The following is a 27867-nucleotide window of genomic DNA, read 5'->3' as shown; positions in this document are numbered from 1 at the left end:
ATTCAAGGTGGTAATGGTGTGCTCAGCCCTCTGTGTATCTGCAGATTCAAGCAAGTGCAGATGGAAAACATTTGGGAAATAATTGTGTATGTACTAAACATGTTCAGGCTATTTTTTTTTCTTGTCATTGTGCCCTGAACAACACAGTATAAACTCAGAGAGCATTTCCACTGTGTCGGGGCCTCTGAGACATGCCCCGCCCACGTCTCAGAAACCTGGGAGTGAGACAGGAGCCAAAGCTGTTGGTCCTTCTCCTGGGGTTCTGAGGACTCTCCACCAACCCTGAGGATCGGGGGCTCTCAGTGAACAGCTCGGAGCTTAGAGATGAGGTACAGCATATGAGAGGTTTGCGTAGGTTACATGCAAATACCTTGACGTTTTGGAGATGGGACTTGACCATCTGCAGATTTTGGTATCCATGGGGGTTCCTGGAACCACTCCCCCAGTGGATGCCAAGGCATGACTGTATTCGTATCTGGAAAAGCCTCAGGTGCAAATGTAACTCACACTCCCTCTTTACAGATCCACAGACGAGGAACAGGGGTCCTGACCATGCTCAAGGTTGTGCAGTCAGTCAGTCACGTCCCCATACGTGCCTTGTCCACCAGGTTCAGTTTAGAGGGACACAGGGCTTGAGCTCAGTGAGTGAAAGATAAGGGGGGTTCACCCAGCCACAAAGAAGAATGAGACTCAAGCATCTGCTGGTAAATGGATGAACTGGGGAACACCGCGCTCAGTGACATAAGCCAGACTCGGAAGGCCAGGGGAGAACGTGTTCTCTCACAGGGGAATGTGTGGGGAGGGGATCCCATGAAACAGAGGGGACATCAGTGGGGTAGGGGTTGAGGGAGGGAAGAGGGACAGGAACAGGGAAGAACCGAGGAATGAAATGACCAGATGATGCGTATGTGCACATCCCACTCTGAGCTCCACCTTTATGTGCACCCATAGAGCACCCACCTAAAAGTCAATAAGCAGAAGGATCCAGGAGAGGAAGGGACCCGGAGGAGGGAGGAGGGGAGGTAGAGAGGAAGCACTGGGGACCGAAAAGGAGCAAACTACAGTCCAGGCATGAGCATGTCGAAACTAACCCGCTAGTGTGTGAGGCTGCCATGCACTAATGAAAGTGCAGAACAGGAAACCCGTGCATGGCGGGGACCTGGGAGCCGCTCTCTTTCTGGAACTGACTGGAAGGGAGAAGCGAGGGATTGGAAGGTCAGGGTGTGGAGTCCCACTAACCTCTCCCTTTCTGCCTCAGTGGGGGGCCGTGTGGACTTTGACGACTTCGTGGAGCTGATGACCCCCAAGTTGCTTGCAGAAACGGCTGGGATGATTGGTGTCCAGGAGATGCGAGACGCCTTCAAGGAGGTCAGTGAAGGGGTCCATGGTGCTGGGGGTGGTCACGTCAGCACCATGGACAGAGCCTACCAGAGGGCCACCCCCTGCCCTCCTTGTTTTGGCCCAGCCCTAGTGGGATGGATAGGGAAGGGGATGACACTTGACATGGGCCAGGGCCTCCCGCTTGCTAGGCCTCCACCATGAGCTGCCCCCCAGCCCCTCACTTTTTCTTTAATGTAGCTACTAGGAAACTTAGAATCCCCTGAGAGGCTCCCGATGCATTTCCCCCTGGACAGAACTGCTCCAGGAAAGTCCCATCCCAGGAGAGGACACTGCACACACCAGGAGGCAGGACGCTGTGTCTGAGGAAGGGTGACAAAGGGTGACAGGGAGCTGGAAAGAACATAGCAGGGGACAGATGTGGTGGAGACCTCAGAGTTGTGGAGGGCAGGGCCCATCCACCTGTCATGGACTGGACAGGAAGCCACCAGGGGGAGTGACAGGATCTGACTTGTCCCCTATGTGACTGTGAACACGGAGCCTGACATGCAGAGGGGAGACCCTGGCAGGAGCAAGACGGCAGCCAGGGACCCCTGCAGGCTGCACAGGTAAAGGCAGAGTCTAGGAGGCTGAGAGTCCTGGCCAAATCTCAGTCTACCTCCTACTAGCTGAGCTTTGTAGCTGGCAACCAAATCCTGATAGCGACAAGTGTTTTCTTATCTGAAAAATAAGAGATCATAACTGTACTAACACGACAGATTTCTGGGGTGAGTTAAGGTAGGTAATGCGCCAGACGCTGAGGGCCACCTCTGCCTCATTTGATTCCCTTTGAGGGACCCCTTTAATAAAAAATAAGCAAATAAACTAAAAAAACAGCAATCTCCATTCATTGATTCATTGTGAATTTGTTGCTGGGAAATGGCCCCCAGCCCACTTTGTTATATGAAGCAAGAATTACTCATAGAATCAGAAAAAAACAACTAGGAAAACAATGGAGGTGAGACAAGCCCAGGCTGAAACCCTACACCAGAGTTTGCTTTGTTTCTGGCCACCTGACTGGAAGGACCTCAAGGGTAACTTCCCCTCCCCTGGTCGGGGACCTGCTGTTTCAGAGCTGTGTGACCTTCAGCAGCTTCCTTGACCTCCCTGTTCTTGAGCGTCTTCATGGGTAAGATGGGAATGATACCTGGTCTCCCTCCCAGAGTCGTCCTGAGGTTCAAATGCCAGGAGCCCCAGCAGAGCCAGCCTCTGACACCTGGGCTGGGACAGCAAATCCCACCCTGTCCATCTGGGGAGGCTCGGACTCCACGTACAATGGAATGTGTGTCTGGGAAAGAGCAGATCCAGGTTCAAGTACAGGAAAGAGGAGTGAGAGGGGATGGGGAGGAAGTAGAGCAGAAGCTGAGGAATGGGAGTTGGGGAGGGAGGAGGAGAGGTGAAGGGAACAGGGGCGTGGAGGACGGGCCTGCTTGAGGAGCGGGGGACCCTGACTGTCTCTCCACCTTCCCTCCCTGCATTCCCTCCAGGAGCGACCCCTGGGGCAGGACGAGATCGAAGGTAACATCTGCCCCCCAAATGCCCTCCACGCCCCCCAGGGACCTGCTCTCAGCTGTGTCTGTGTCACCTCCTCCCATGCACACCTCACACCCCTTCCTGTCCCCTCCACTGCACCCTGAGACCTCCTCAGGGCAGCTAAGTGCCTGGGAGTCCTTAGCGACATGCCCGGCCCATGTCTCAGAAACCCGGGATGAGAGGAGAGGGGAGCCTTAAAATGAGGCCAAAGCTGTGGGTCCTTCTCCTGGGGTTCTGAGGGCTCTCCACCGACCCTGAGGATTGGGGGCTCAGTGAGCAGCTCGGAGCCGTTCCCCCTGCGGGCGCCTTTCCCACTCACTGCTGTTCTGCAGTGCTGGGGTTTATGGTGTATTCCCCTTCGAGTCTCTGTCACTGCCTCAGCAACAGTTTCAAGGAATGCCACTCTTCCCCCCGGCTGTTTCAAGTTCCTCCAAAGTTCTTCTCTCTTCACTTTCAGAGCTCCGGGAAGCATTCCTTGAGTTTGACAAGGACCGAGATGGGTTTATCTCCCATAAGGATTTGGGGAATCTCATGAGGACAATGGGTTACATGCCCACGGAGATGGAATTGACCGAACTGGGCCAGCAAGTCCGCATGAACTGTGAGACCCGGGGGAGGAAGGCAGGGCTGGGCTGGGTGGTGCTCAGGGAGAGACTGGGGAGCAGGGGGAGGGGGAGTCTGTGGGGATACAGGGGGCTACGAGGATTGGGGTGTAGAAAAGAGCAGTCCAGACTGCTCCAGGGAGGCGGCTTTTGAAGTAGTTGGAGGGGCCTTGGGGAGACAGGTCTGGGTGCAAGTCCCAGTTCTATTATTTGTCAATGAAAGTCACTCTGAAAAGTGAAGTTATCTTGGGTCTCAGGTCCCTGGTCTCTGAGTGAAGGCAGGACACTCCTTACCTCATGGTGCCATGGGAAGGAGGGTGGAGGGACAGGCAGGCCAAGTTGTAGTCCCCACAAATTCTGATTAAGTGTGGTTTATCACTGTCACCACTAAAGGTCTATCCGAGGAGTGTGAGGTTGGAGCCATGCTGGATGTCAGCAATGAGCGTGCACTTGCACCTAATGGTGGTGAACTCGGGGGCCCTCAACCACTGAGCACATCCCCAGCCCTATTTTGTATTTTATTGAGAGACAGGGTCTCACTGAGTTGCTTAGTGCCTCGCTTTTGCTGAGGCTGGCTTTGAGCTCACCCATCCTCCTGCCTCAGCTTCCCGAGTTGAAAAGGATCGATTTTTAAATGGAGACCAGAGGTGACTTTGAGACTGAAACTGAAGTAAAATTGCTACTGGTTTGCTTCTGGGCATGTAACTGAGTTAAGGTGGAATTCAAGGTGGTAATGGTGTGCTCAGCCCTCTGTGTATCTGCAGATTCAAGCAAGTGCAGATGGAAAACATTTGGGAAATAATTGTGTATGTACTAAACATGTTCAGGCTATTTTTTTTTCTTGTCATTGTGCCCTGAACAACACAGTATAAACTCAGAGAGCATTTCCACTGTGTCGGGGCCTCTGAGACATGCCCCCGCCCACGTCTCAGAAACCTGGGAGTGAGACAGGAGCCAAAGCTGTTGGTCCTTCTCCTGGGGTTCTGAGGACTCTCCACCAACCCTGAGGATCGGGGGCTCTCAGTGAACAGCTCGGAGCTTAGAGATGAGGTACAGCATATGAGAGGTTTGCGTAGGTTACATGCAAATACCTTGACGTTTTGGAGATGGGACTTGACCGTCTGCAGATTTTGGTATCCATGGGGGTTCCTGGAACCACTCCCCCAGTGGATGCCAAGGCATGACTGTATTCGTATCTGGAAAAGCCTCAGGTGCAAATGTAACTCACACTCCCTCTTTACAGATCCACAGACGAGGAACAGGGGTCCTGACCATGCTCAAGGTTGTGCAGTCAGTCAGTCACGTCCCCATACGTGCCTTGTCCACCAGGTTCAGTTTAGAGGGACACAGGGCTTGAGCTCAGTGAGTGAAAGATAAGGGGGGTTCACCCAGCCACAAAGAAGAATGAGACTCAAGCATCTGCTGGTAAATGGATGAACTGGGGAACACCGCGCTCAGTGACATAAGCCAGACTCGGAAGGCCAGGGGAGAACGTGTTCTCTCACAGGGGAATGTGTGGGGAGGGGATCCCATGAAACAGAGGGGACATCAGTGGGGTAGGGGTTGAGGGAGGGAAGAGGGACAGGAACAGGGAAGAACCGAGGAATGAAATGACCAGATGATGCGTATGTGCACATCCCACTCTGAGCTCCACCTTTATGTGCACCCATAGAGCACCCACCTAAAAGTCAATAAGCAGAAGGATCCAGGAGAGGAAGGGACCCGGAGGAGGGAGGAGGGGAGGTAGAGAGGAAGCACTGGGGACCGAAAAGGAGCAAACTACAGTCCAGGCATGAGCATGTCGAAACTAACCCGCTAGTGTGTGAGGCTGCCATGCACTAATGAAAGTGCAGAACAGGAAACCCGTGCATGGCGGGGACCTGGGAGCCGCTCTCTTTCTGGAACTGACTGGAAGGGAGAAGCGAGGGATTGGAAGGTCAGGGTGTGGAGTCCCACTAACCTCTCCCTTTCTGCCTCAGTGGGGGGCCGTGTGGACTTTGACGACTTCGTGGAGCTGATGACCCCCAAGTTGCTTGCAGAAACGGCTGGGATGATTGGTGTCCAGGAGATGCGAGACGCCTTCAAGGAGGTCAGTGAAGGGGTCCATGGTGCTGGGGGTGGTCACGTCAGCACCATGGACAGAGCCTACCAGAGGGCCACCCCCTGCCCTCCTTGTTTTGGCCCAGCCCTAGTGGGATGGATAGGGAAGGGGATGACACTTGACATGGGCCAGGGCCTCCCGCTTGCTAGGCCTCCACCATGAGCTGCCCCCCAGCCCCTCACTTTTTCTTTAATGTAGCTACTAGGAAACTTAGAATCCCCTGAGAGGCTCCCGATGCATTTCCCCCTGGACAGAACTGCTCCAGGAAAGTCCCATCCCAGGAGAGGACACTGCACACACCAGGAGGCAGGACGCTGTGTCTGAGGAAGGGTGACAAAGGGTGACAGGGAGCTGGAAAGAACATCGCAGGGGACAGATGTGGTGGAGACCTCAGAGTTGTGGAGGGCAGGGCCCATCCACCTGTCATGGACTGGACAGGAAGCCACCAGGGGGAGTGACAGGATCTGACTTGTCCCCTATGTGACTGTGAACACGGAGCCTGACATGCAGAGGGGAGACCCTGGCAGGAGCAAGACGGCAGCCAGGGACCCCTGCAGGCTGCACAGGTAAAGGCAGAGTCTAGGAGGCTGAGAGTCCTGGCCAAATCTCAGTCTACCTCCTACTAGCTGAGCTTTGTAGCTGGCAACCAAATCCTGATAGCGACAAGTGTTTTCTTATCTGAAAAATAAGAGATCATAACTGTACTAACATGACAGATTTCTGGGGTGAGTTAAGGTAGGTAATGCGCCAGACGCTGAGGGCCACCTCTGCCTCATTTTATTTCCATTTAGGAAGAAAACCAACCGCCACTCCGACATCGAAAACTCCAGGGAACTCCATTCAGTGTGAACTACTTTTTGCTGGGAGCTCCCAGCAACATTTCCGACACCTGTGGTCATGTGATGGGACCGTGTGTTCTGGTCAAGGCAGGTCCTGAGCAGGGAGTGCTGCTTCCTGGTGTGCCGCCTCCAAACCTGCCATGTGCATGACCCAGAGTCCAGCTCATCGGCACCCTACCCTGGTGAGTGGTGACAATCCTTAAGGGTCAAAGAGGATCCCACTCTGGAGGGAGATGGTCTCCACTGCTCCCCCACCTCTAGGCTCCTGCCTTTAGTGAGCACATGAGCAAGATCTCTCCCCTCCAGACCTGACCACTTCACATCATGCCATGGCAGAAGGTCCCACATCCTCACAGGTGCACTCTGCCCATGGCAGAGACCATGGGCCTGGAGCAAACAGCCCAGGCAAATCCTGGCTGTTTCCCAGATAGTGAGACAGGGAAAGTAACTCCCCTCAAGCCTCAGTGTCCCGACCTATTAAATGGAGATATGGATGTACCCACCTCGCAGGGCTGTCGTTAGTGAGAAGAGTGCAGGAGCTGAGAGGCCAGGCAGAAGGCCCTGGCTCAGGCCTTCACCACAGGCTCTCTAGAGAATCCAGGCCAAGGACCCTGCTGAGCTCCTCGGCCCCAAGCCCTCCTCTCCCTGCCTCACTAACCATCACAGCAGCCCTGAGGGTACCTCCAACTGCAGCAAGCAGGACCCACCCGAGAACTGCCTAACAATGGGGAATTTCACTGTCCCTCAGCTTGGTGGCCACAGAGAGGCCCCAGGTGTGCAGATCTGGGCCCTGCTCCACCCTCTTCCAGTTGGTGACCACAAGACAGCTGCAAGTCCCCTGGAAGGTGCCAGGCTGCAGTTCTCAGAAAACAAGCTTTTGCAAAAGATTCCTCCCCCTAGACCCAAGATATTCCCACTGCACTGACCAAAGTCCCACTGCTGGCCTGTGTCACTGAAGCCTTGTGGAACTACACAGGGCCACCATGACCAGCTCCAAGTGTCTATACACAGGCCAGGGGCCCCTACGCTTGAAGCACACAGCAGTGGTGGGAGGATGGGGAAACTGGGGTGACCAGCAGCCTAGCAACAATGCCCGGCTCTCACTCACTCAGCCATGATCTCCTGAGCAGCTAGGATATGCCAGGCTCCAAGGCATAACAGCCAGAACAGGAGTGGTCACTGCTTGTTCTGGTGGGGCGCCTGGAACACTGTGTAGTGCATCTGAAATGATACTTAGTCCCCAGATCGGGGTGCAGAACTGGAAGCCACACACTGACCACTGAACTTATTGTCTCCCAGGAGGATGGGACCTCATTAGAAAGGGCCCTGGATAAACCACTGATGTCTGCACACAGGGCTTAGGACAGGGACCACCAGCTGGATTGCTTGGAGATCCAACAAGCTAACATAAACTGTCATAGTCAAAATGAAATATTTGAGTCCTTGATTGCACTGTCCCCATGTGGAGAACTCAATGGCCACAGGTGACTGTCAGCTGTCACCATATGACATGGAGCACAAAAACTCCACTAGCTCTGTGGAGGGTCCTGTGGGACAGCATGGGCTCCCAGTCCCCATAGTATTCTTCAATGCCCAGTGTGAGAGCCCAGAGCCCAGCATGGCCCTTGTCACACACCAAGAGTTTGGTAATTATTTATTGAAAGAAATAACAGAATGAATCCCAGACCCAGTGTAACACCCCCTCACCCCCCCACCAGAGTGCGAAAGCAGACCTGCTCCACCCTGGGCGCCTCACCAGCCCCGGGGAGGCCAGGCCTTAGTAGAAATCTTCAGGGTTGGAGTCTGAGTCTGTGTCATGTTGATTCTGAATCTGACTTTGCTTCCGGTACAGAGAGGCCACCTGAGGAGGGGGCAGGGGTGGGTCAGCAACTCCCTGCTGCTCCACCTGTGCAGGACTCCAAGCCAGTCACCTCCCTAAGAGGCTGGTCTGGCCACACAAGCCCACCCTAGGCAAACCCCATCTTCCAAGGGTCTCACCTGGGCACTGGTGGTGGCTTCCTCTGGCTGCTTGTCTTCACGGACACGAATAAACCGAGGGAAGCGAAGGGAGATGCCCTTCTCGCTGTCCACCTGGGGAGGAGGCAAGGCTCAGGTACTCTAGCCAGGGTCCTCCTCCTGCCCCGTCCTGCTGCTTCCTGATCCACACAGTGGGGCTCAGCAATGGGGGGAGGGGGGCACAGAGCAGCTGAGGAAGAGTCTGGATCCTGCCTGGTGCTTCAGAGGCACCAGCTGCCAGGCCCATGTGAGGCTCCCACCTAGCTGCTGCCCTCAGAGCCAGGTGGCCTTGGCCAGTCACCTCAGCTCTCGGAGGCACCATCTCCTGGTGTGTAAAACCGAGATATTCCTGTGGACGTTTCTGTAAGGACTACATGAGGGACATGCTGGTCACTAGCACAGTGCTGGCTGCACAGTGAGCACAGGACAGATGAAAGCTCCTTGCGCGTGTGACCAGGACACCCTGACTCAATGAGCAGTATGAGGGAGAAACTTTAAGTTCTAACAGCAGCATGCCGCTAGGTTCTGAGGATGGGACGAAACTCGCAGCACGACACTAAAGGTGAGCTTCCCTGCACTAAGGATAAGGGACGTGGTCACACTGCAACCACCGCTGGTTCTGAGGGCAGAACCCAGGGAGCAACAGCGCCCCCGGGATCTACACTCAGCACTGTGAGAACCTGGGCGAGGAAGCAACTGCGGGCCTGAAAGGAGACGCCTGGGGCTGGACCGAGTGTCCACGCAGAAGACCCAAGTTGCCAAAAGGACCACGACCCTAACAGAGCAAGGTCACTTCTCTTTCTACCACCTGAGAATCTTTTTTTACAGAAATAATTTCCAACCTCATTACTGGACACCCCAATACTCTAAAGCTTTCTTAACCATCACGTGGGAGAGCAGATGTGGCCAGGCCCACTCTCGCCCAGGCCCCTGTACTCACCAGGCCCCGGGCAGCGGGGTAGATGGGGGAGAGGGAGAGGTCCGCACACTTCACTTCCCACACAGCGCTGGGATCGAGCCAGTGGTCGGGGGCCACAGCACCATCAGCCCGCACGTAGGGACGTGGGGTGGGCAGCACCAGGGCCTATGGCAAGCAGCAGGGAAGAGGGAGGGTCTCAGAGCTCAGAGTCAGGGCCAACAGGTAGGGAGGTTAGAAAGTAGGGCAAGAGGGAAGAACAATGAAGGAGAAATGGGGAATGGAAGACAGGGAGAAACAAGACAGGACAGTAAAGAAAAAATCAGAGGCAGACACCCAGAGGGAGGGACAGACACCAGGGGGTTGGTGGGCAGGGGCCCCAAGAATGGAAGACTCGGCAAAGGACAGTGAGAAAGATCCAAAGAATGGGACAGAGATGGAACCAGGATCCAGAGACACCAATACACATCATAGAGACCCCAATTACCTGCAGCCACAGCACTCCCTCCCCTAGGGGCCCACCAAGCACCTCACAGAGGCCTCCCTACAGGAACCCCTGCCCTGGTTCCATACTGCCATGAGAAAGCCATGTGTCATGCTCAGGGAGAGACCTCTTGGCCAGTGTTACCAGCTGGTAACTGGCAGAGCCGCACCTCGAACTTGGATATGTGGAGCTTTAAAGCCAGTCTTCCTACTGCTGCCCTCCTTCCCAATCCCTGACCCCAAGATGCAGGAGACCGGTCACTGCACAGAGCAAGGGCTGGGAGGGCAAGGCCTGCAGTAGCGGGGCTCACCTGCAGGCTCTGATGCTGCTCTTCCAGCTCCTCATCGCTGAAGCCGGTTCCAAGCTGCAGGGAGCACGTGGCAGGTCAGAAGCTGGGCTGGCCAGCTGGCCCAGCACCTCCTCCCTGTTCTGCCAGCTAAGGACTACACCTTTGCACACTGACAGCCCCCAACCTACTCTGGTTCAACCAGTCTATAGAATCAGGACAAAGAGGTGGATCACCACGAGGTCCAGGGTGTCGCCCACGCCATCCAGATAGTCCTTCTTCAGCTGCGGCCAGCACTGGCCAGCACCTGGATGGTCGGCCAGGACCCTCAAGCGGGTGCCACCTCTCATCCAGCAGGCAGCCCCTCAACCACTCACTGCCCTGTGTTTGGAGGAAACGCCCTCCTCTCCTCCTCTTGGTGCTCCACCAGGTCAGGAAGTCGCTCCCCTGGGCTCACACACATCCCACCCGCCTGCAAACCAGCTGAAATCTTCCATCTTAATACTGCCCACAATTTCAACTACCAAAACAGTCACAGCCAGCAGACAAGACAGGCACCTTTAAGCCACTGACAGAAAGTCTCGACTGGAGACTCCTGCTCCTATACTTCCCCTCTTGTCCTAATAGCAGCTACTTAAAGTATCTCTGCTACAGGAATAATGTAAAATGGTGACAGACTGGTGCCCCAAAATGTGGTGAATCATAAGATCATTCTGTTCACTGCTGTGGGCTCATGAAGTCCTAGGTGAGGCTGGCAAGAGTCTGATCATCAAACATAGGGCATGGGCTCAGGAAATGGGGCCTGGACCCTGAAGACTCTTATGCAAGTATCAAGTCTGGTCACCATGCTACTTAAACTCATGACAGCATTTGAAATAAAGTTAATTATTTATGGGGTATTGGGGATTGAACTCAGGGGCACTCGACCACTTAGCCACATCCCCAACCTATTTTGCATTTTATTTAGAGACAGGGTCTCACTGAGTTGATTAGTGCCTCGCTATTGCTGAGGCTGGCTTTGAACTCATGATCCTCCTGCCTCAGCCTCCCGTATTCTTAAGACAAAAAGAAAAAGAAAAATTACTTAGAAGAATCGCAACATCATAGAACATAAATGAAACACGCCCTGCCCTGCCCTGCTTCTGGTGCTCAGCAGTGGGAGTCTTCCTAGGTGATATTCTGTTCTGTCTCTGTGACTAAAGACCCAAAGTCGCTGGATACAGGAAAACAGGAAATGCACAGGAAAGGCCAGTCACAATGCACACAGCTCTAAAACACTTTCTAAACTTAAAAAAAAAAAAAAAAAAAAAGCCCACATTTCCTAAGGACAGGAGTGAGCCATGGAGTAAGACTCTGACAAGAAACTTGGGCAGACAAATTTCTGACAGTCCTGGCTGGGACTGAGAAGGCGGCCGCCCCTCCTTGACCCCAGCCTTCCTCTTGCGGCTTAGGACACGAATCCCATGATGGAACACCTGCAGCCACACTGCGACAAGGAAGCCAGAGCATATGACAAGAAGGACCATGGAGAGACAGGAGGACCCCAGGTCCCTAAGCAGGCTGCAGAGGTGCCTGCTCCAGAGACTGCTCATCCTGTAGCGATCTCCCCCTCCTGTGCAGGATGACCTCCATTCCTTACACTCCCTCTGCATGCCTTCTAGATGAGTCTATTTTTCTATATGAAGCAAGAGTTACTCAGAGAATTAGAAAAACACAGAATGAGGAAAACAATCATCCCCCATATGCAAGAGGTGAGAGCCTCTTGGTCCAGGTCCCCCCAGAGTCTCATCTATTGGTCTCCTGCTTCAGTGGTGGGCACCCCTCCCCAGGACCTTGCATATGGCTTGCAGCTCCTCACTGTCCTCATCATAGGCGGCCAGCAGGAAGCCCCCGTACCGGCCAGCCCGCTTCCCCCGGCCCAGGTAGGCGCCGATCACCACGAGGTCCAGGGTGTCACCCACGCCATCCAGATAGTCCTTCTTCAGCTGCGGAAGGGAGCCAGAGGTGAGGGGGACCCAGGCACCTCAAGGCTGGAGGTTCATCAGTGGGCTGAGGAGGGCCTGGGTATCTGGGAACTTCTGGAAAGAACACCAGGAGTGGCCACCCCAAGGAGACATGGGAAGAGCCTCCAGGCTTGAAGCCGATGTGTGGAGGAGGGATGGGGGGGCACGGGGGGCACGGAGGCCACTTGACGCCCTCTCCCCCAAGTCCTCTCCCCAGGCGCCTGGGACTGTGGGTAGCAGAGTGGAGACCTCCCAAGACAGGAAAGGTCTGTGTGCTCACAGCTGCTTCTAGTCCAGGAGGTACACAGACCAGGGACACACAGAAACACACAGCGGTCCGGCCAGTTCAGCTCCCGCCCTGCTGCTTGGCCCCCTCCCATCCTGCCCACCTGCTCCCCTCCAGCCCCCACCGCCCACTCCCACTGCTGCTCAACCCCCAGCACGTCTGGCCACAGCCACAGAGCAGCCAGAGGACCCACAAAAAGGTCATCAGACATGTGACTTCCTGTATGAAACCTCTGCTGGCTTCCCAAAACCTTCAAAGGAAAATCCAATTTTTATCTTATGATGGCCTGAGTGGCTGTGTGACCTGGGGCCACTCTCCACTCCACCCTGCTCCCGGCATACACCTCCCACCTCAGGGCCTTTGCACCTGTGGGTCTCCTGCCCAAACATCCATGTGGCCAACCCCTTCCTTCCACCCAGGTCCCCACCCAACGCTGCTTCCAGAAGGGCTTTTCTGGATGACCCAGAAGAGGCCCGTCCTCACTAGCCCTGAGGTCACTTCATTCCCTCCATATCTGGCTGACTCCCTTCCCAGGATCCTGGCCCAATAGGGAAGCCTTCAAGGAAAGGTGGAGCCTCTTCTGGCCTCCTCCTCACAGCTCTGGGGGCTTAGGCCAGAGGATCACAGCCAACTCCTGGTGGGCTGGTCAGCCAGGAGATCTAGGGGACGTCTGACAGGGAGATGGACAGGAGGGGACCTGGGAGCATGCATGCAGCTACAGAAACATCACTGAGTGAAACAGGGACCAGCTTCAGGCCCCGGTAGGACAGACTTGGGCAGTAATCACCTTGAGCCAGTTGTGTGACCTTTTGGCAATCTCGTAGGTGGCATCGACATCCAGGGTCTTCACCATCAACCCCTCACAGGAGTCTGAGGGAGACATGGAAGCATGGCTGGTGGGACTCCCCAACTCACCAAGGCTGGCGCAGGCTGGGGACCATGCAGGAGGGAAGAGTGGCTTCCTCACCTTTAACCGACTGCTCTAAGAACTCAGCAATCTGCTCAACGTCCTTGGTGTCCAGGGAGGTGGCAAAAACAAACTCGCCCTCTGTCTCTACAAAGTGCTCACGGAGCAGCTGCCGGCGTCGTGACAAGGGTTCACGGACCAGGGACTAAAGAGGGGAGGGACACCATAAGCCCTGACCTTGAGGCCAAAGGGAACCACATGCACAGGTCATCAGCAGGACTCAGAATGTAAAGCGTAAGCTGAGGCATCAGCAAGAGGGTGGACCCAGCTTAGAGTTGTTGGTGACCTTGGGAGCACCTGGCTAGAAGCATGGCCTGGCTAGAGCTGGAATGGACTTCATGTACCTCTTGTTAACGCCAGCCCAGTAGAGCAAAGAAGAAACCAACGGCCATAAGGTTAGTAACATTGTTCCCAAGAACATGTTTTCTACATCAACACAGGATCTGGCAACTTCTTTCCAGTAAGAACCAGAGTAAATACAGTTGTCCCCTGGTATCCTTGGGGACTGGTTCTAGGACCCCTTGTAATGCAGGGAGTAGCACGAGTACACACACCTTAAATCGTCTCTCCATTAGCTACAATACCTAGTGCAGTATAAATGTAAGTGCGAGCCACGCTGTGGGGACTAGGGAATCATTACAAGAAAAGCTCTGCACACATTGATTCAGATGCAGTTCTTTCGGATATTTTCAATCCCAGATTGCTGGAACCCACAGTCGTGGAGCCTGAAAATGCAAAGGCAACTGTGTTCCTGGCTGTGTCTGCCACAGCCATCCAGCCCTGCTGCTGTGGGGCAAAGGCAGCCACAGACTGAAGTGCGTGAAAGGGTGAGGCTGCGTTCCAGCAGAGCCTCAGTTACAAACACAGGTGGTGAATGGGACAGACGTGGTTGCGAGCCTCCGGGCTTGGATGAGACCACGTCTAGTGGTGGATGCTGCTCACTTCTGCCCTGAAATGAACTCAGGTGACTTGCTCTCTGGGTATTAGCAGCCTGTCCTCCCTAGGCTCTAAATTCTCCCAGGACTGGGGTCAGCCTTTTCCTTGCCCAGCATCATGTGGGTGGGAGTATCTCAGGAGAGGCAGAGGGAGAAGGCAAGAGAAAGAAGAGCGCTTTCTCCTCACTCCCACCAGAGGATGACTCTCCCCTCCCAGATCAGGGTGAGAATGCTTCCTGCCTCAGCCCCTAGAGGCTTAATGGACACCTAAAGCAATCGTCTTCAGACTTCTCAGTCTCGGGACCCCTTACACCTTTAAAAAAGTATTGAGAACTCACTCCAAAGAGGTTTTTTTTCCTTTTTAATGTGGGTTATATATCTTGATTCGACCATTTTAGAAATTAAAAATGAGAAATTAAAATAATAGTAATCCATTTAAAGAATAAATCCAATATGCTCATCAGAATAGCACTTTTTTCTTGTTGCTGCAGTGCTGGGGACTGAGTCTAGGGCCTCGCATGTGTCAGGCAAGTGCTGTACCACTGACCCACCTCCCTGATCTCAAACAGTACATTGTGTAAAACACACCTCTGTTTAAAAACAGAAACAAAAAAACAAAGAAACAAAGAAAAAACCAAAAGTGAGAAGAGGGGTGTTGCCTGACACTTTTCTGCTTCTTTACTGTCTGGCTTTTCATATCTGCCTATGGCACTCTGATGGCTTCAATGTTGGTCTGGGTGACAAACATGGAGAAATCTGCTCCCCACAAATGGGGAGCCATAGGACCTCACAGACCCCCCTCAAAGGGGCTGGGGACCCCAGGGGTCCTGGAATCACATATTCAAAGCACTGCCTGAGCATGGTCTCCCAGCTAAGTGAGTGCAGAATAAGCAATAGAAGCCACCCTGCCAGCCCCAAGCCTACCCCCACCCCAGCCCTTGGCTGCTCCAGCCACAGGTGGAACTCACCTCTCCGTTGAGGTAGATGAGGTCAAAGGCGTACAGACACACCTGCACCTGGATCTCCGAGGGGTCTACCTCCTGGTTGGGGCAGAACAGAGACGATGAGTGGGCGAGGTGAGACAGGCAGGCCGCGTCCCTTCCCACTGGCCATGGCCAGGACACACCAGTCACCTACACTCTCCCCTTCCCCCTGCTGCAGCTGCACCTGAGAAGGCAGGTCCTGAGTCAAGATGGCTCTTAGCAAACCCCAGCAGCCTCATTTCCCTTCATGTTTGCTCTCCCAGTCTCCTCTGCAGCTAATGGTGGTGACATCAGGCAATTCTGACCATTCTGTGGTAAAGGGAAAGCCTGGGGGACCTTCCAGGACAGATCTACTTTCATTCTAAAACAAGTAAGATACAGAAAAAGGGTCTTTCCCCTCTTCCTAACTGGGATGCTGGGGTAGAACATGATGGCTGGAACTATGGCAGTCACTTTACCAAAGGCTAACAGGACTGCATTCAGCCCCCTCAGGACAGTGACAGTGTGAGGAGGGGCCACGGCAGGTGGCAGGGGCAGGCTGATGCTACCTTGCGTTTGCGAGTGGTGAGCACTTGGAATGGCTGAATTTGCTTCTTTTCTCGGTCCCAAGCCACAGCTTCCGTGTCCAGGATGAAGGACGTGACTGATGGGAGTTTAATCTGAGGAGTGAAGGAAGATTCAGAACTTGTGAGACACAGGAGATGAGTTCAAGAAACAGACACAGGGAAACAAATGGCCTTTCCTTCCACAGCACTCCACCGACTGCTGCCAACCCGAGACGTGAACACTGGCCCCTTCTGACTTCCCACTGAGCAGAACTAACTTCTCTAAGACTATGGAGTCCCACAACTGGATGCCCAGGAGCCTGTCATCTCCCATTTCCTCTCTATCACTCAATCCCTAGGAATCTGTGACTTCCCCTGAAATCTAAGCCACCTCTTCCTACTTCTCTGCCCTGTCCTGGGGGTCCCCTCGTGCACCCCATCAATCTACTCTCCTTGCAGCAGACAAGGGATTGTGGCAAACCCTGAATCGGATCATCATTCAAACCTGCTGTGGGGACTCTCCTCCATCATCCCTGGTTCTCCCCAGCACACCTGGCCCATGGGCCAGAACATCAGCCTCTCCAGTTCTCAAATGGGCTGTGCCTGTCCCACCATGCTCTCTGCACAGGCTGGTCCTTCTGGGATGCCTGCCCCCACCCTTCTCCTGTCCTGCCCGTGGCATTCCTGGGAAGCCTTCTTCTCCCTTGGTAACAGCTCCAGGGGGTGCCTTTCACCTGCACACTGGGACTGTGTGACCAGTCTGTTTCTTACACCAGCTAACAGCATGCTGGATCTTTTCTTCAGAGCTTTGATCTCCCTATGGAATTACAGAGCCAGAGCATAGACCCTGACAAAGGTCTGCCCGCCTGCCTGTGAGGACAGAAGCTTGGGCCAGGGCCATCCATGCTACACCTGGGCTCAGCAAAGGCCTGGTGCAGAGCAGGCCCCCAGTAACACCTGCTCAGTGAGCAAGAGGCCATGGACTGCACAATGCCATTGTTGGGAAGCTCCAGAGGCAAAGCCAGCCTGGGAGACAGAAGCACCACGGGGGCTGCCTCTGGCAGAGGGGCAGGCCCAGACACCAAGCCTCTCGAGGAAACTCTTTGGCTGATGAGATGCGGCCATGTTTTCTACACTGACTGCGATGCTGGTCACATGGGTGTGTGCGTGTTGACATGCGCCAGGAAACATCGCCCGGTGCTCAGCACTGAGACTCCACTGGGTACGTGGAGGTGCTACTGCCTTCACTGCCTGTAACAGGGAGCATCCCCAACTGTGCTTTCTGCTCACTGAAGAAACAACTTCCTCTCTGATCAGGGGCAGGTGAGGGGAGGTGCTCCTCAATGGGGGGGCTGCCGAGACAGGCTTCAGACGTCCTCTGGGTACAGAGGACCCCCTGCTTCCAGGCCCAGCACTGCCACATCTCTGGGCTCACAATCTGAGACTCCAGGCTGAGCTCCAGGCTGGCTCCAGGCTGGCTCGCTGCCCACTCCTCCCAAGCCTCCCCGCCTTCCTGCTGGAGAGACAGGCTGTAGAGCTCCTATTCCCAGACCTCTGCTGCATTAGGGTAGCCATGGCACCCAGTGCTGGCCAGTGGTGGGGGAAGAGTCCCATGAAGTGACAACCTTCTCAGAGGAACAGCAGAGGCTGAACCCCTTCTGTCTCTCTGGAAGTGTAATAGTTATTGGGGAGAGACCCCCCAGGTCCTGCTGGCCTGCATGGGCCCAGGTGGGTGCCCACCTTGGGGATGCGGCTGATGATGTCGGGGTACTTTCCCGTGTTATCTTCTTGATTCCTGCTGAAAATCTTCACCTCCCCGCCTTCCAGAAGGTGAATCTGCCATCAAGGGGTGAGAAGAGAAACCTCAGCCCAGCCTAGCCCAGCCCACGCAGCCCCTCTCTTCTCCTCACACCCCACGTCCCCGGCAGAGGTTCAGCAGCTCTGAGGAACCAAGATGGAGACCTGAGCGAATCGTCTCCTTGGCACCTCCTGCCCATGTCACCACCCCAAGTCCTACTCTGCTGCTGCAGGCACGTCTCCCTGGCTGCAAGTGCACACACTGGTCTGAAGATCATTATGCCCGCCCCCTGGTTTCTGTTCTGTTTTTTAATTTGGTACTAGGGATTGAATCCAGGGTGCTTAACTACTGAGCCACATCCCAGCCCTCGTTATATTCTATTTAGGGACTACAGCCTTGCTAAATTGCTGAGCCTGGCTTTGAACTTGTGATCCTCCTGCCTCAGCCTCCTGAGCCACTGGGATTACAGGCATGTGCCACAGCGCCTGGCCCCTGGTTTCTACTGTTGGTTATTTATTTTAAGTCACCACCCCATGCAGGGCTACACACAAGCCATCTCACAAGTGTTGGCTCAGGTAGTAGTTATGTATTTAAAATCACGACCCCTCTGTAAGTTATTCTTGTTTTCTCAATGTTACCTGTAAGATCTACCTGTCACACTGTGTCTATGGAATCTCCTGCTCATAACAGCCTCAGAGTTCCATAGACATCACCTGCCTCGCATGCCCCACATCCTTATGTGGTGAACACAGAAATGGACCCAGACCCCACCAGGACAAGAGAGCCATGACACACCCACACTGAAAGCCAAGACCAATGGCACCTGTGGGTCACAGGACACGCACATATCAGAGCACTAAGGGTCACATAGGAACCTCCAGAATGGCCTCATACATAGCATCCCCAAGCGGAGCAGGTATCATGGACCTCCCCCTATCGCAGGTCAGGACTTCTATGGACTACCCTCCGACAAGCTAGTGTGTGCTGGGGGTTACCACACCCACTGCGGAGAGGAAACCAGAGCCCAAAGGCAAGCAAGGCACAGGCAGCTCACGAGAGGCTGGCTCTGTGCTCAGGCCAGGTGCTTCCTTTCAGAGCCAGGGCTGTGCCCACCCCTACCTGTGCCCTCTGCCCGTCATACTTGTACTCGCAGGTGAAGGCTGCCTCCTCAAAGCGTTTCAGGACCTCGCTGACGCCCCGAGTGGGATGCGCCAACATCGGTTTCAGGGGAACCCCTGGGACGGGGGGAGAGCATGTTAGGGAAGTCTGGGGCAGAGGAAGGGTGGGGAGTTCCTGAATCAGAGTGGGTGGGGGGGAGGTGGCCAAATGCCCAGGATTGTTTTCCCCTGAGTGCTGCAGAAGAAACAAAGCCTCCACATTTCTGAAGGGCCCCCACTTGAGATGGTACCTGTCAGTCTCCCTGGCAATTGGGAAAGGTGACTAGAAAACAAACAGAGCACGTGCCCAATGTCTGGCCACAGCCTTAAAAGCAACATAGCTGCCTCCCCTCCATCTGGCACGAAGACATGATAACTCACACCTGTCAGAGCACCAATCTCAGAATGGCAGAGAGACAAAATAGAAGGATCATGGGGCTCTGGATGACCCCAGGAGCACAGCCAGGAACCCTCCCTGGCCACCTGCCTTGTTCTAGACACTCATGTGTGGGACAGATTCTATCTGGACAACCCACTGTCTTCTGGGCTACCTTAGTAGCTTTACCACACACTGGCTATCCAGAAGGGGAGGCAAGAAGGGGGTCTCAGGACCAGGGAGCAGGACTGAGTCCTGGTGGGGACAAAGGGGACTCTAGGTCTTCAGTAGGCACCTGGCAGGGCCCCTTGCACTTGCCCTGCAAAGGGTGGGCTGCACCCAGCCTCCAGGGCCCATGGGTGGTACCTGGGCTCAGCCTGCAGTGCTCCGGGAGATGCTCCAGGCCATGTTCCAGCAGCACAGGGACAATTCGATCCAGGTCAGGCACCTCACTGGGGTAGGGTGAGAACAGTATGGAGGAGTCTTTCTAGAACCTGCACAACTTGAAAACTGCTGTGTGGCTGCACATACTGCAGGCAGGGCCTCAGCCCTGCTCAGACCTGAGATCAAGAACACTTCTGCCCATCTCTATGACCATGTCCCGGCTTCCCTGCCACCCTGTGTCCTCCCTCAGTCACTAAAGTCACCACCTCCCTTTGTCACCCCCCACCCCCTCCGTGAAGCTGGCAATTCTCTACACAGCTGCACAGGGAGACCAATCAAGTTAAACCCAGCTTCTCAGGACCAGGCGCCACCTGCAAAGACCCTGACTTCAATGGTCAGGGCCTGAGCTCACAAGTTGGTGGAGCCGGTGCCTGACCAGGAGAGATCAGGGGTTTGGTCACAGCCGTACACCCAGCCCCAGGGCCATGGCCAAGAGAGACTGTCCTGGGAGCGTGTGTGGAACTGTTTACAGCCTTCCTGCCTGACACAATCACTGTTTTGCTGTCACTAGCCCTAGGCCAGCTGCTGGCTGAGGCCCTTCCACATGGTTTGCTCTGGGGCCTCACCACCATGTTCTGTGACAATCACAACCTCTCAATACAGGTCAGTCTCCAGCCTCTCCCAGGTCTTTCAGGACCTTTTCTGTGAAGTGTGGCCAGAACTCAGGCCTCCTGACACCTGCTGTCCTCACTCCAGGTCAGCATCTCAGTCTCCCTGGTCACCACCCTTCACATTTGCCACCTTCCTGATCTTCATCACCACTTTATCCCCATCACCACTTCTTGCTCTCTGGGACTCCTGCTGCACCCAAGGCCCCTGGATCTCACCAGAACGTCTGCTTCAGAATCAGGCATTGCTCCTCCAGCCACGTCTTCCTGGCCTCTGCTGTCCTGCCCTTCCCAGCATCCACCACAGCAGGGGGATATTCTAGGAAAAGAGCCAGCAGGAAAACAGACAGTGGTTTACTGCTAGGTGAGGAATGCAGGTGCAGGCGCCTGGGCACTCTTCTAAGGCGAAAAGGGGCTGGAGCTGTGGGGGCTGTGAGGGTCGGGTGGGGCACGGGCTTCTGAGGAGAAGGAAGACCACTAATACCAAAAATGGGCAGGAAGAGGAGCCAATGGAGCTCACCTTGGCCTGGGGGTGTGAGGCTCACAGCCTGGGCAAGGGCGGCCAGCACTGACTGCTCTGCGAGTCCAAGGCGCAACCGTCCACTCAGGGACCTGGAAAGAGGCCAGCAGGGTGTGCAATGGCTGGTTCCCTCCCAATCTAGTGTGCCTATTTCTGCCTCCTTGGCTGGAAGCTGGTTTAACCCCCATACCTACATCCCCTGTCCACGGGAGCAAGGAAACCAGGGTTGCCCTGGGAGAACACTTGGCACGATTTTGCTCCTCACAGCAAACTCATGGCTCTGTGCTCACAGCCCCATCAGGCCAGGGTAGATGTCACTGATAAACCAGGGCAGGCCTGGCCAAGAACCCAAGGTCCTTTTCCAGCAGTACCACGGAGGAAGGGGACAGTCTGTGAGAGGAAACCTGGGCTGCTCTCCTATGCCCTCAGGGTCTGGCTCTTGTTCCAGCTTTTCCCACCTAAAGAAGGCCACAAGCCGCCAGGCCTCCCACCTTCACCTGCCAGGTGCACGCCCCCTCAGCCCTACCCGCTCACCTGGCGATGAACCGGGCTTCCGAGTGGCGGCAGGCCACAAAGAGGCCTTTGATGATGTCCATCTTCTTGGCCATGGACTGGAGCAGGTGGGGAAAGATGAGAGTGCCTGGTGGTCACGGGGGAATCCCTGTCCTCCCCATTCCACAGCCTCTGGCTGTCCTCCCTCTCCGCCCAGCAGTGTGTCCTCATCCCTAGACTCCAGCAGCAGGAGCCTTCCAGCCACCCGCTTGGCCTGAGGTGCCCGGATGTCCTGCACAGGGTGAGCCGCCTGCCCCACTCACAGCACTGCCGGCCAGCCGGGCGATGTCGCGGAACTTGGCGAAGACCCCGGAGGTGGTAAGGGGTGGTGGCGGCAGCATGAGCCTCTGGGTGCTGCGGCTGCTCTCAGCCACAAGCCCCACATCGCCCTTCTCGGCCACCTCGGCCCGCACAGTCTCCAGCTGCCGACCTTGGAGGGGAGAAGGCAGGCAGTGCTGAGGGGACACATGTCCACACAGCTGCCACTGCTGGTGGCAGGATGTGTCCTCTGGCTCCACATGCTGGGCACGTTCCTGGACACCCCCATGGCAATGTTCCGCCCACTGGTGGGGAAAGCTCTTGAAACTTGTCTCCATCATGTCAGGGTAAGAAGCCCGAGATCTGCTCACAGCAAAGGCCAGCAGCTGGGTGCACCAGGCCTAGTCAGGGACGGCTGAGTGGGCACCCTTGTGCAGATGGCGGGAGGAGACCCCAGGGCAGAGGCCAAGGGACCCCATTTCTAGTTGGCACTATGTCTCATGGCAGCAAACATGAGCCTTTTGCTTTTTGTGTCTTTTGATGTTACCAATTTGTATGTGGGACATCCCTTAGTCTTATTGTCCAGAGTTGGGCCCCAAGGACACCCCTAGAGGTAAGAGGAGGCTAGGAGGATGGAGACGCCAATCATCATGACAGATGACCAACAACCCGGTCCCAGAGACCCTGTGGCACAGCCTTCCTAGTCTGCACTGAATGCAGAGATGAGGCCACCTACAACCCCACCCTTCAAAGGTGATATGGGGACCGGGCCCCTCTCAAGGTCCTCCCTTCCCGGCTTCACCTTCAACTCCTATCAGCCCTCATGTCCTTCTGCCCTTCCCACGTCTCCCTGTGAGCTCCTCTCCTGTTGGTCCCTCCACAACCCCCTCACCTGTGGCCTGGGCCACTGCTTTAAGGAGGACGCTGTCACCAATGCCAAGCTCCAGGCCCTGCTGGGGTGGCCCAAGGCGGTTGAGACTGAGATAGAGGACAGGTAGGAGGTCTGGAGGTGACAGGGCCACTACGGAGCGTAGCAAGTTGCTCAGCGTCTCCACCATCCGGAGCCTGGAGGAGGGGACAGGGTCACACTTGCCTCTTCAAGGTCAAGGAAAGCGTGGGAGGGTTCGGGGATGTATCAGAAAGAACAGGAAAAGCTGAGAGAAGCCGCTGTGTGAGCTGGAGCCACCAGCACCACCCCAAGTAGCTGCTGGAGGAGCAATCTGGCTGACGGTGACAGTGATAATGAGGGCGGCAAGCACACCCAGAGTAAAAGCCTCCCTTGCACAGAGGGCACTAGGGCTGGCACTAGGGTGTCCCCAGGCCTGGGGGCTCTGTGAGAGACATGCCCTCACAATATAACCCAACTTCCTTGAGACCCAACTTCCTTCCACTAACCATGAGGCATGGAAGCAAGAATGAAGTCACTTTTGGTGACTTAAGTCCACTGAAAATGGCCAGTTTCAGCCGTTTCTGTCCCAAGGTGGAGCATGTTTCCCAACCTCACAACTCTGAGCTGGTCCTATATCTTGCTCTGACAATAGAATGAGGCAGAAATGCTACCATGTGTCTCCAGAGGCTGGGCCTCAAGAGGACCTGGAGGCGCCCTGTGACAGGCCTGTGCACCCATGTCACACATGTGAGGGAGAGAAGAGAGGGCAGAGAAGTGGGCAGCAGGAGGCAGTGTCCACTGTCATACAGGGGACAGCAGATGAGCTGTCCATTGGCCACTGCCCCACTCAGGTCACTGCCCCACCCAGGCCTGATAATTACCGAGCAGAAACCTCCTCAATCTTCTCGAATGTGCGGGCCACAGCCAGATAAGGGACCCTGGAAGGAAGAGAGGTGAGAGCCGCTGGGATGGCCCCAGGTGCTTCAGCACCACCCCCTCACTCGCCAACACAGGGGCATGAAGCTGTTCTGCTCACTGCCCACTGTCCCTTCCACACTGCCGACTGTGCCCCAGGACAGGAGGGAGAATGGTCAGTCCTCCACGAGGCCCTGGTTGGAGACCCCACGGTCTAGGAAGGCGAAGCCTCACTTCTGGCCTGGTTTCCAGCAGGCGTCCTCAATGGGGTGGTAGTTGTTCTTGGCAGGATTATAGCTAGTCGGATCCAGAGGTCTGTAGGGGCAAAAAGGAGACTGAACTGGATGGACCTCTGAGCCAGAGACGCCAATCCTCCAACGAGTGTTTCCTAAGAGCCAACTAGGTGCCCGGCAGGCTGGGCCCAAGGGCAGTAACCCTGCACCCTTTTGCCTCCTAATTCCGTCTCCTGCTACTGCCCCTTCTGCCTACTCTCCTCCAGGCACAGGGCTCCTCACTGCCCATAGATATCCACAGCTGTCACCTCAGGACCTCTGCACCTGCTTTCGCTCTGCCTGGAACCTTCTTCCCCTTGGCTCACTCCCTCATCTCCTTCAGGTCTTTTACACAAATTTCACATTCCCCAGCAGGACCCTTTGGACCTCTCCACTGACCCTTGTGGCCACTCCTCCCAGCTGCTTCCCCTGGTCCTTCCCTACCCTTCTTCACAGACTTATTGCCACGGGACACACTTTGCTCACTTGCTATTTATACCCTGCTATTATCTGGGTCTCGAACGTCCCCCAAAGGCTTGCTGGAAGCTTGATGCCCAGTATTCAATGTGCTGAGATGCACTCCTGGAAGTGACTGGACCTCAAGGGCAGAGCAGCACTAGCCCCAAGGGAAAGAGCACATATCCTTAGTGCTGGGGACACACACTGGCACTGGCTCTGACAGTGGGAGGAGGGAAGAGCAAGCATCTGGCTTCCCTGAGCAGGTGAGAGAGGAGGAGCCTAAGGGCACCCTGCTGGGCAGAGTGGGCTGGGGCAGTGCTCTAGGCAGGGGCCTGCACGTTCAGAAGCAGGGAGAGTTGGCTGGAATGCGGTGCTGGGGGAGCAAGGAGAAGCCTGGCCCTGTCTGGAGCCGGGAATGTGGCCCAGGCAATCTTCAAGGGCCGGAAGGAACCCAGTGCTTATGCTGGGTGCTGGGGAACCACAGAGGGGTTCTGAGCAGGCAAGGATGGGGTCTGATCTTGGTACTTGGTAGGGTATTTATCTGTCCACCCTCCAACTGATCATTCAACAAATCTTCCATGAAGCCTCCTATCTATGAGGTATCACAGATGGGCCTAGGTATCTTCTTTTCCAAGAATTAACAATTACAATGACGTGATTGCTTAACCCTTCATTGTCCTAATGAAGGCATTAAGGGGTCCAGGACAGGGAGGGATGGCTCTCTATGGTCTAACTCCATTCACAGGCCACCAAGATTGCAGAGGAAACCTGCCTGCTGCTACAAAGGCACCCTCCAAATACACCGAGTCTAGTGCAACTGGAACAGAGGGGAAAGCAGGAGACAGAGGTGGGGGTCGTGGCCAAGGGATTAGATCTTTTTTTCCTGGGGACACAGGAAGCCATGTGAGGCAGGGTCAATTACAGGTATCACAAAGATGCTCCCAGGCCCTGTGGGGGTCAAACTGAGGATGGCAAACTGGAGGCTGGAGGTCAGAGAAGAGGCTGGGCAGGGTGGGCCCACTCCACCCTCAACTCTTTTTTGAGCCTGTGAGCTAAGAATGGCTTTGCAAAGGGGGCCACATGTGGCCAGCAAAGCCCAAGACATCTATTACCTAAGGATCTCCAGAGAAGAAAAACAACTGCCAAGCCCTGCAAGAGGAGAAAGCGGAGCCAAGCATGGGCCATGGAATGGAGAAGAGGGAACATGCCCAGGAGAGGTTGGTGAGACCGAACGCCGACTCACCCCTTGGCCTCGTCCTTTCCCAGAGCACTCGACTCCTCTTCTTTCACTTCTATTTTGACCGCCGGCTTCCGGGGGGCTAGGAATGAAGGCAGGAACAATAGGTCTTTTCTCCTGATGGCCCCCACCTCCCATCTTTCTGCACCCAGCATCACTCTGACATTTGGGGTAGTTACTCAGGGTAACAATCACTCAGAGCAATGGGTGATAAGCCAAGAGACGAGTCAGACTTTCTAAACAGATAGGACTCTCAGAGGGACAGACAGACACACCCACCTCCTGCCTGCACAGTCCAGGGACAAGAGGGGAAGAGACACTCACTGAAGAAACTGCTGAGCGTCCTGGGGGCTCTGGGAGGAGGCTTGCTCTGGTCCTCTTCCTGTGGCTCCTGTCGGCTGACTGCCTTGGGTGCCTCAGGTGCCGCAGTGCCTTTTGTCTTTGCTGGAGTCTCCGCTTCTAAGAAAAAGAGGGCAGAAGACGATACCCACTGTATCCACCTGTTTCCACTTCCGTTGCCCTCCTGACCCCCAGGTCATTCTGCCTGGTGGGGAAATGTAGCGAATTCTTCCACTTTCCCTTCCACAGCCCAGGCTCTGAGCCTCTGGGGCCTGGTGTTACTCCTCAGTGCTGACCACTACAATCAAAGCAGTTAGCCTGAAATCAGAGGCCCAGGATGGCAGCAAAAAGAAATCACAATAGTATTGGAAGAAAAGATTCTCCCTTCTCCTGCAGTTGCAGGAAATCCTATTTGGTGTGGTATCTCTAAAACTGTCCCTACAGTGCTGTCTCTAATGTGGGGCTCAGGGACACCGGCTGCAAGAGCTATCCCATAGCCTGTGGGGTGAGCCCAACTTCTGGACCCAGCTTATATGGCCCACTGAATAAATCATTGCTCAATGAATCCATTTAATTGGCACCTATGACCCCTAAAAGCTGTAAATACTGGTGATTGGTTCTTTCCTCTTTTCTCACAGGTCTGGGGAAAACTAAAAAAAAAAAAAACACCCAATGATCATAATAATGCATCTGATTCTCCCAGATCTTACATATACACAACAAACTGAAGAATCCACACCTTGAGTAAATTAACCAACCCTCAGACTCCATCCCCAAAATCAGAGCGATGGGCCTGGGGGAAGAGGACGAAGAACTCACTAGGGGGCTTTGGAGGGTCAGGGGGTGTGCTGGGGTGCTCGCCTTCAGCTTCTTCCTTTGTCTTTACCACTTCAGCCTCTGTGGGACTTTCTCTTGGGGTGTCTGCTTCTGATGGATGACACACAGAAAAGTCAGAGAGCAAAACTCGACTCTGATGCCCCAGGTGCTCCACTCAAGACACTCTGTTCCACTGTTCGTTCTTGTACCAATCAAGTGCAGCCGCCCTCCACATCTGTGGGTTCTACATCTGTGAATTCAACTAATAAAAATATTTTCAAAAAGTGCATCTATATTGGGGCCTGGGGTTGTAGCTCAGTGATACAGCGCTTGCCTAGAACACGTAAGACGTTCTATCCTCGGCACCTCATAAAAATATAAATAAATAAAATGAAGTTGTAAAAAAAATTTTAAAAAGTGCATCTATACTGAACATGTACTAACTTATTTTTCTTGTCACTGTTGCCTGAGAATCCAGTGTCAAGTGTTTCCATGGTGTTTACGTTATGCTAAGCATATGAACAATCTTGAGATGATTTACACTGTATGATAAAAAGGGTGCAGGTCAGGCGTAATACTGTGCCATTTTACGTAAGGGACTTGAGCACCCTGGATTTTGGTGTCTGCGGGTTTCCTGTAACCAGTACCCAAGACACCAAGGGAAGACTGGGTCTGCAAAGTGTGGGAAGTTGTCAGGGCCTGCTCCTGGTCAACCATGAGCAGCAGGGACTTCTGAGGAAATCCAATCTCATTGTTCACCTTTGCAGTTGAAAAACAAATGCAAATATTTTCTCATAAACTATTCCTTGAGTATTACCTCAAAATAGAAATTTAAAAGGGTTCAAAATGCATATGATAGCTTGTGATACACAAAAAATAAAATTTTTGAAAACTGACAAAAAAGGCATACCTCTAAGATAACATAAAAACTGCAAACTGGGAAAAATATGCCTTAACAGAAAGGTTACTGACCTCCCATCCCTGGACACCCACAATGGCCAAAACTGCCTAATTTACAATAAAATTTATTACTGACTAGAAAATGCCGATAGAAAATCCAATTTCCACCAAATTCGGATCTCCAAATTATTGGAGAATCTGAGCACAATAAAGAAATGAAACCCTGGCTGTGGCAAAGGCTGCAACTGGTGGAGCCTACTCCAGGTCCCCAGTGGTCAACGGGCAGGTCTTCACTGCTGCTTCTATGTGGAGGGAACTCCCTGAGGAGCAGCAGGCAGTTCCCATTCCCAGAGGAAACCCAGTGACACCTGCTGGATGCTCTAGGAACTACTAGCTTGGCCTCTTTCAGTTTTCAGTATCATTAGTTGGTCCAATGTATCAGGGGTTCTGCATC

The 27867-nt window shown here is 54.4% G+C and overlaps 2 protein-coding genes across 11 annotated transcripts in view; one reads left to right on the top strand and one right to left on the bottom strand.

Annotated features, from left to right (window-relative positions):
* Positions 1-900: 900 nt before the first annotated feature.
* LOC107151579 (calcium-binding protein 5-like) lies at positions 901-5704 on the top strand. The gene is made up of 6 exons (XM_015496980.1): positions 901-904; positions 1259-1368; positions 2865-2895; positions 3368-3511; positions 5492-5601; positions 5699-5704. Exons 1-6 carry the CDS (start codon positions 901-903, stop codon positions 5702-5704), a joined length of 405 nt encoding a protein of 134 aa, XP_015352466.1.
* A 2387-nt stretch (positions 5705-8091) lies between these two features.
* Lig1 (DNA ligase 1) overlaps positions 8092-27867 on the bottom strand; it is a 33253-nt gene continuing 13477 nt past the window's right edge. For 4 of the 10 annotated variants that reach the window (XM_015496620.2, XM_015496622.2, XM_015496621.2 and 1 more), the window contains exons 7-28: positions 26517-26624; positions 25683-25817; positions 25365-25440; positions 23625-23705; positions 23357-23413; positions 22479-22651; positions 21592-21758; positions 21311-21387; positions 20777-20868; positions 20476-20575; positions 19571-19656; positions 18791-18906; positions 17614-17709; positions 15877-15987; positions 15314-15385; positions 13411-13555; positions 13231-13313; positions 11987-12139; positions 10179-10232; positions 9409-9552; positions 8451-8543; positions 8092-8313 (exon numbers count right to left, since the gene is read on the bottom strand). In XM_015496620.2, coding sequence (XP_015352106.1) covers positions 8230-8313; positions 8451-8543; positions 9409-9552; positions 10179-10232; positions 11987-12139; positions 13231-13313; positions 13411-13555; positions 15314-15385; positions 15877-15987; positions 17614-17709; positions 18791-18906; positions 19571-19656; positions 20476-20575; positions 20777-20868; positions 21311-21387; positions 21592-21758; positions 22479-22651; positions 23357-23413; positions 23625-23705; positions 25365-25440; positions 25683-25817; positions 26517-26624 — 2303 coding nt within the window. In that variant the 3' untranslated portion in view covers positions 8092-8229. Of the gene's footprint in view, positions 8314-8450; positions 8544-9408; positions 9553-10178; positions 10233-10256; positions 10439-11986; positions 12140-13230; positions 13314-13410; positions 13556-15313; positions 15386-15876; positions 15988-17613; positions 17710-18790; positions 18907-19570; positions 19657-20475; positions 20576-20776; positions 20869-21310; positions 21388-21591; positions 21759-22478; positions 22652-23356; positions 23414-23624; positions 23706-25364; positions 25441-25682; positions 25818-26516; positions 26625-27867 lie in introns of those variants that run through there. The other 6 variants (XM_048790625.1, XM_048790626.1, XM_048790624.1 and 3 more) reach the window with 5 other exon arrangements.

This window comes from Marmota marmota, unplaced genomic scaffold (assembly GCF_001458135.2).
Source record: "Marmota marmota marmota unplaced genomic scaffold, marMar, whole genome shotgun sequence".
In the NCBI taxonomy this organism is placed as follows: domain Eukaryota; kingdom Metazoa; phylum Chordata; class Mammalia; order Rodentia; family Sciuridae; genus Marmota; species Marmota marmota.
The sequence above is the reverse complement of the archived record's forward strand: the minus strand, read 5'-3'. Positions and strand labels throughout refer to the sequence as shown.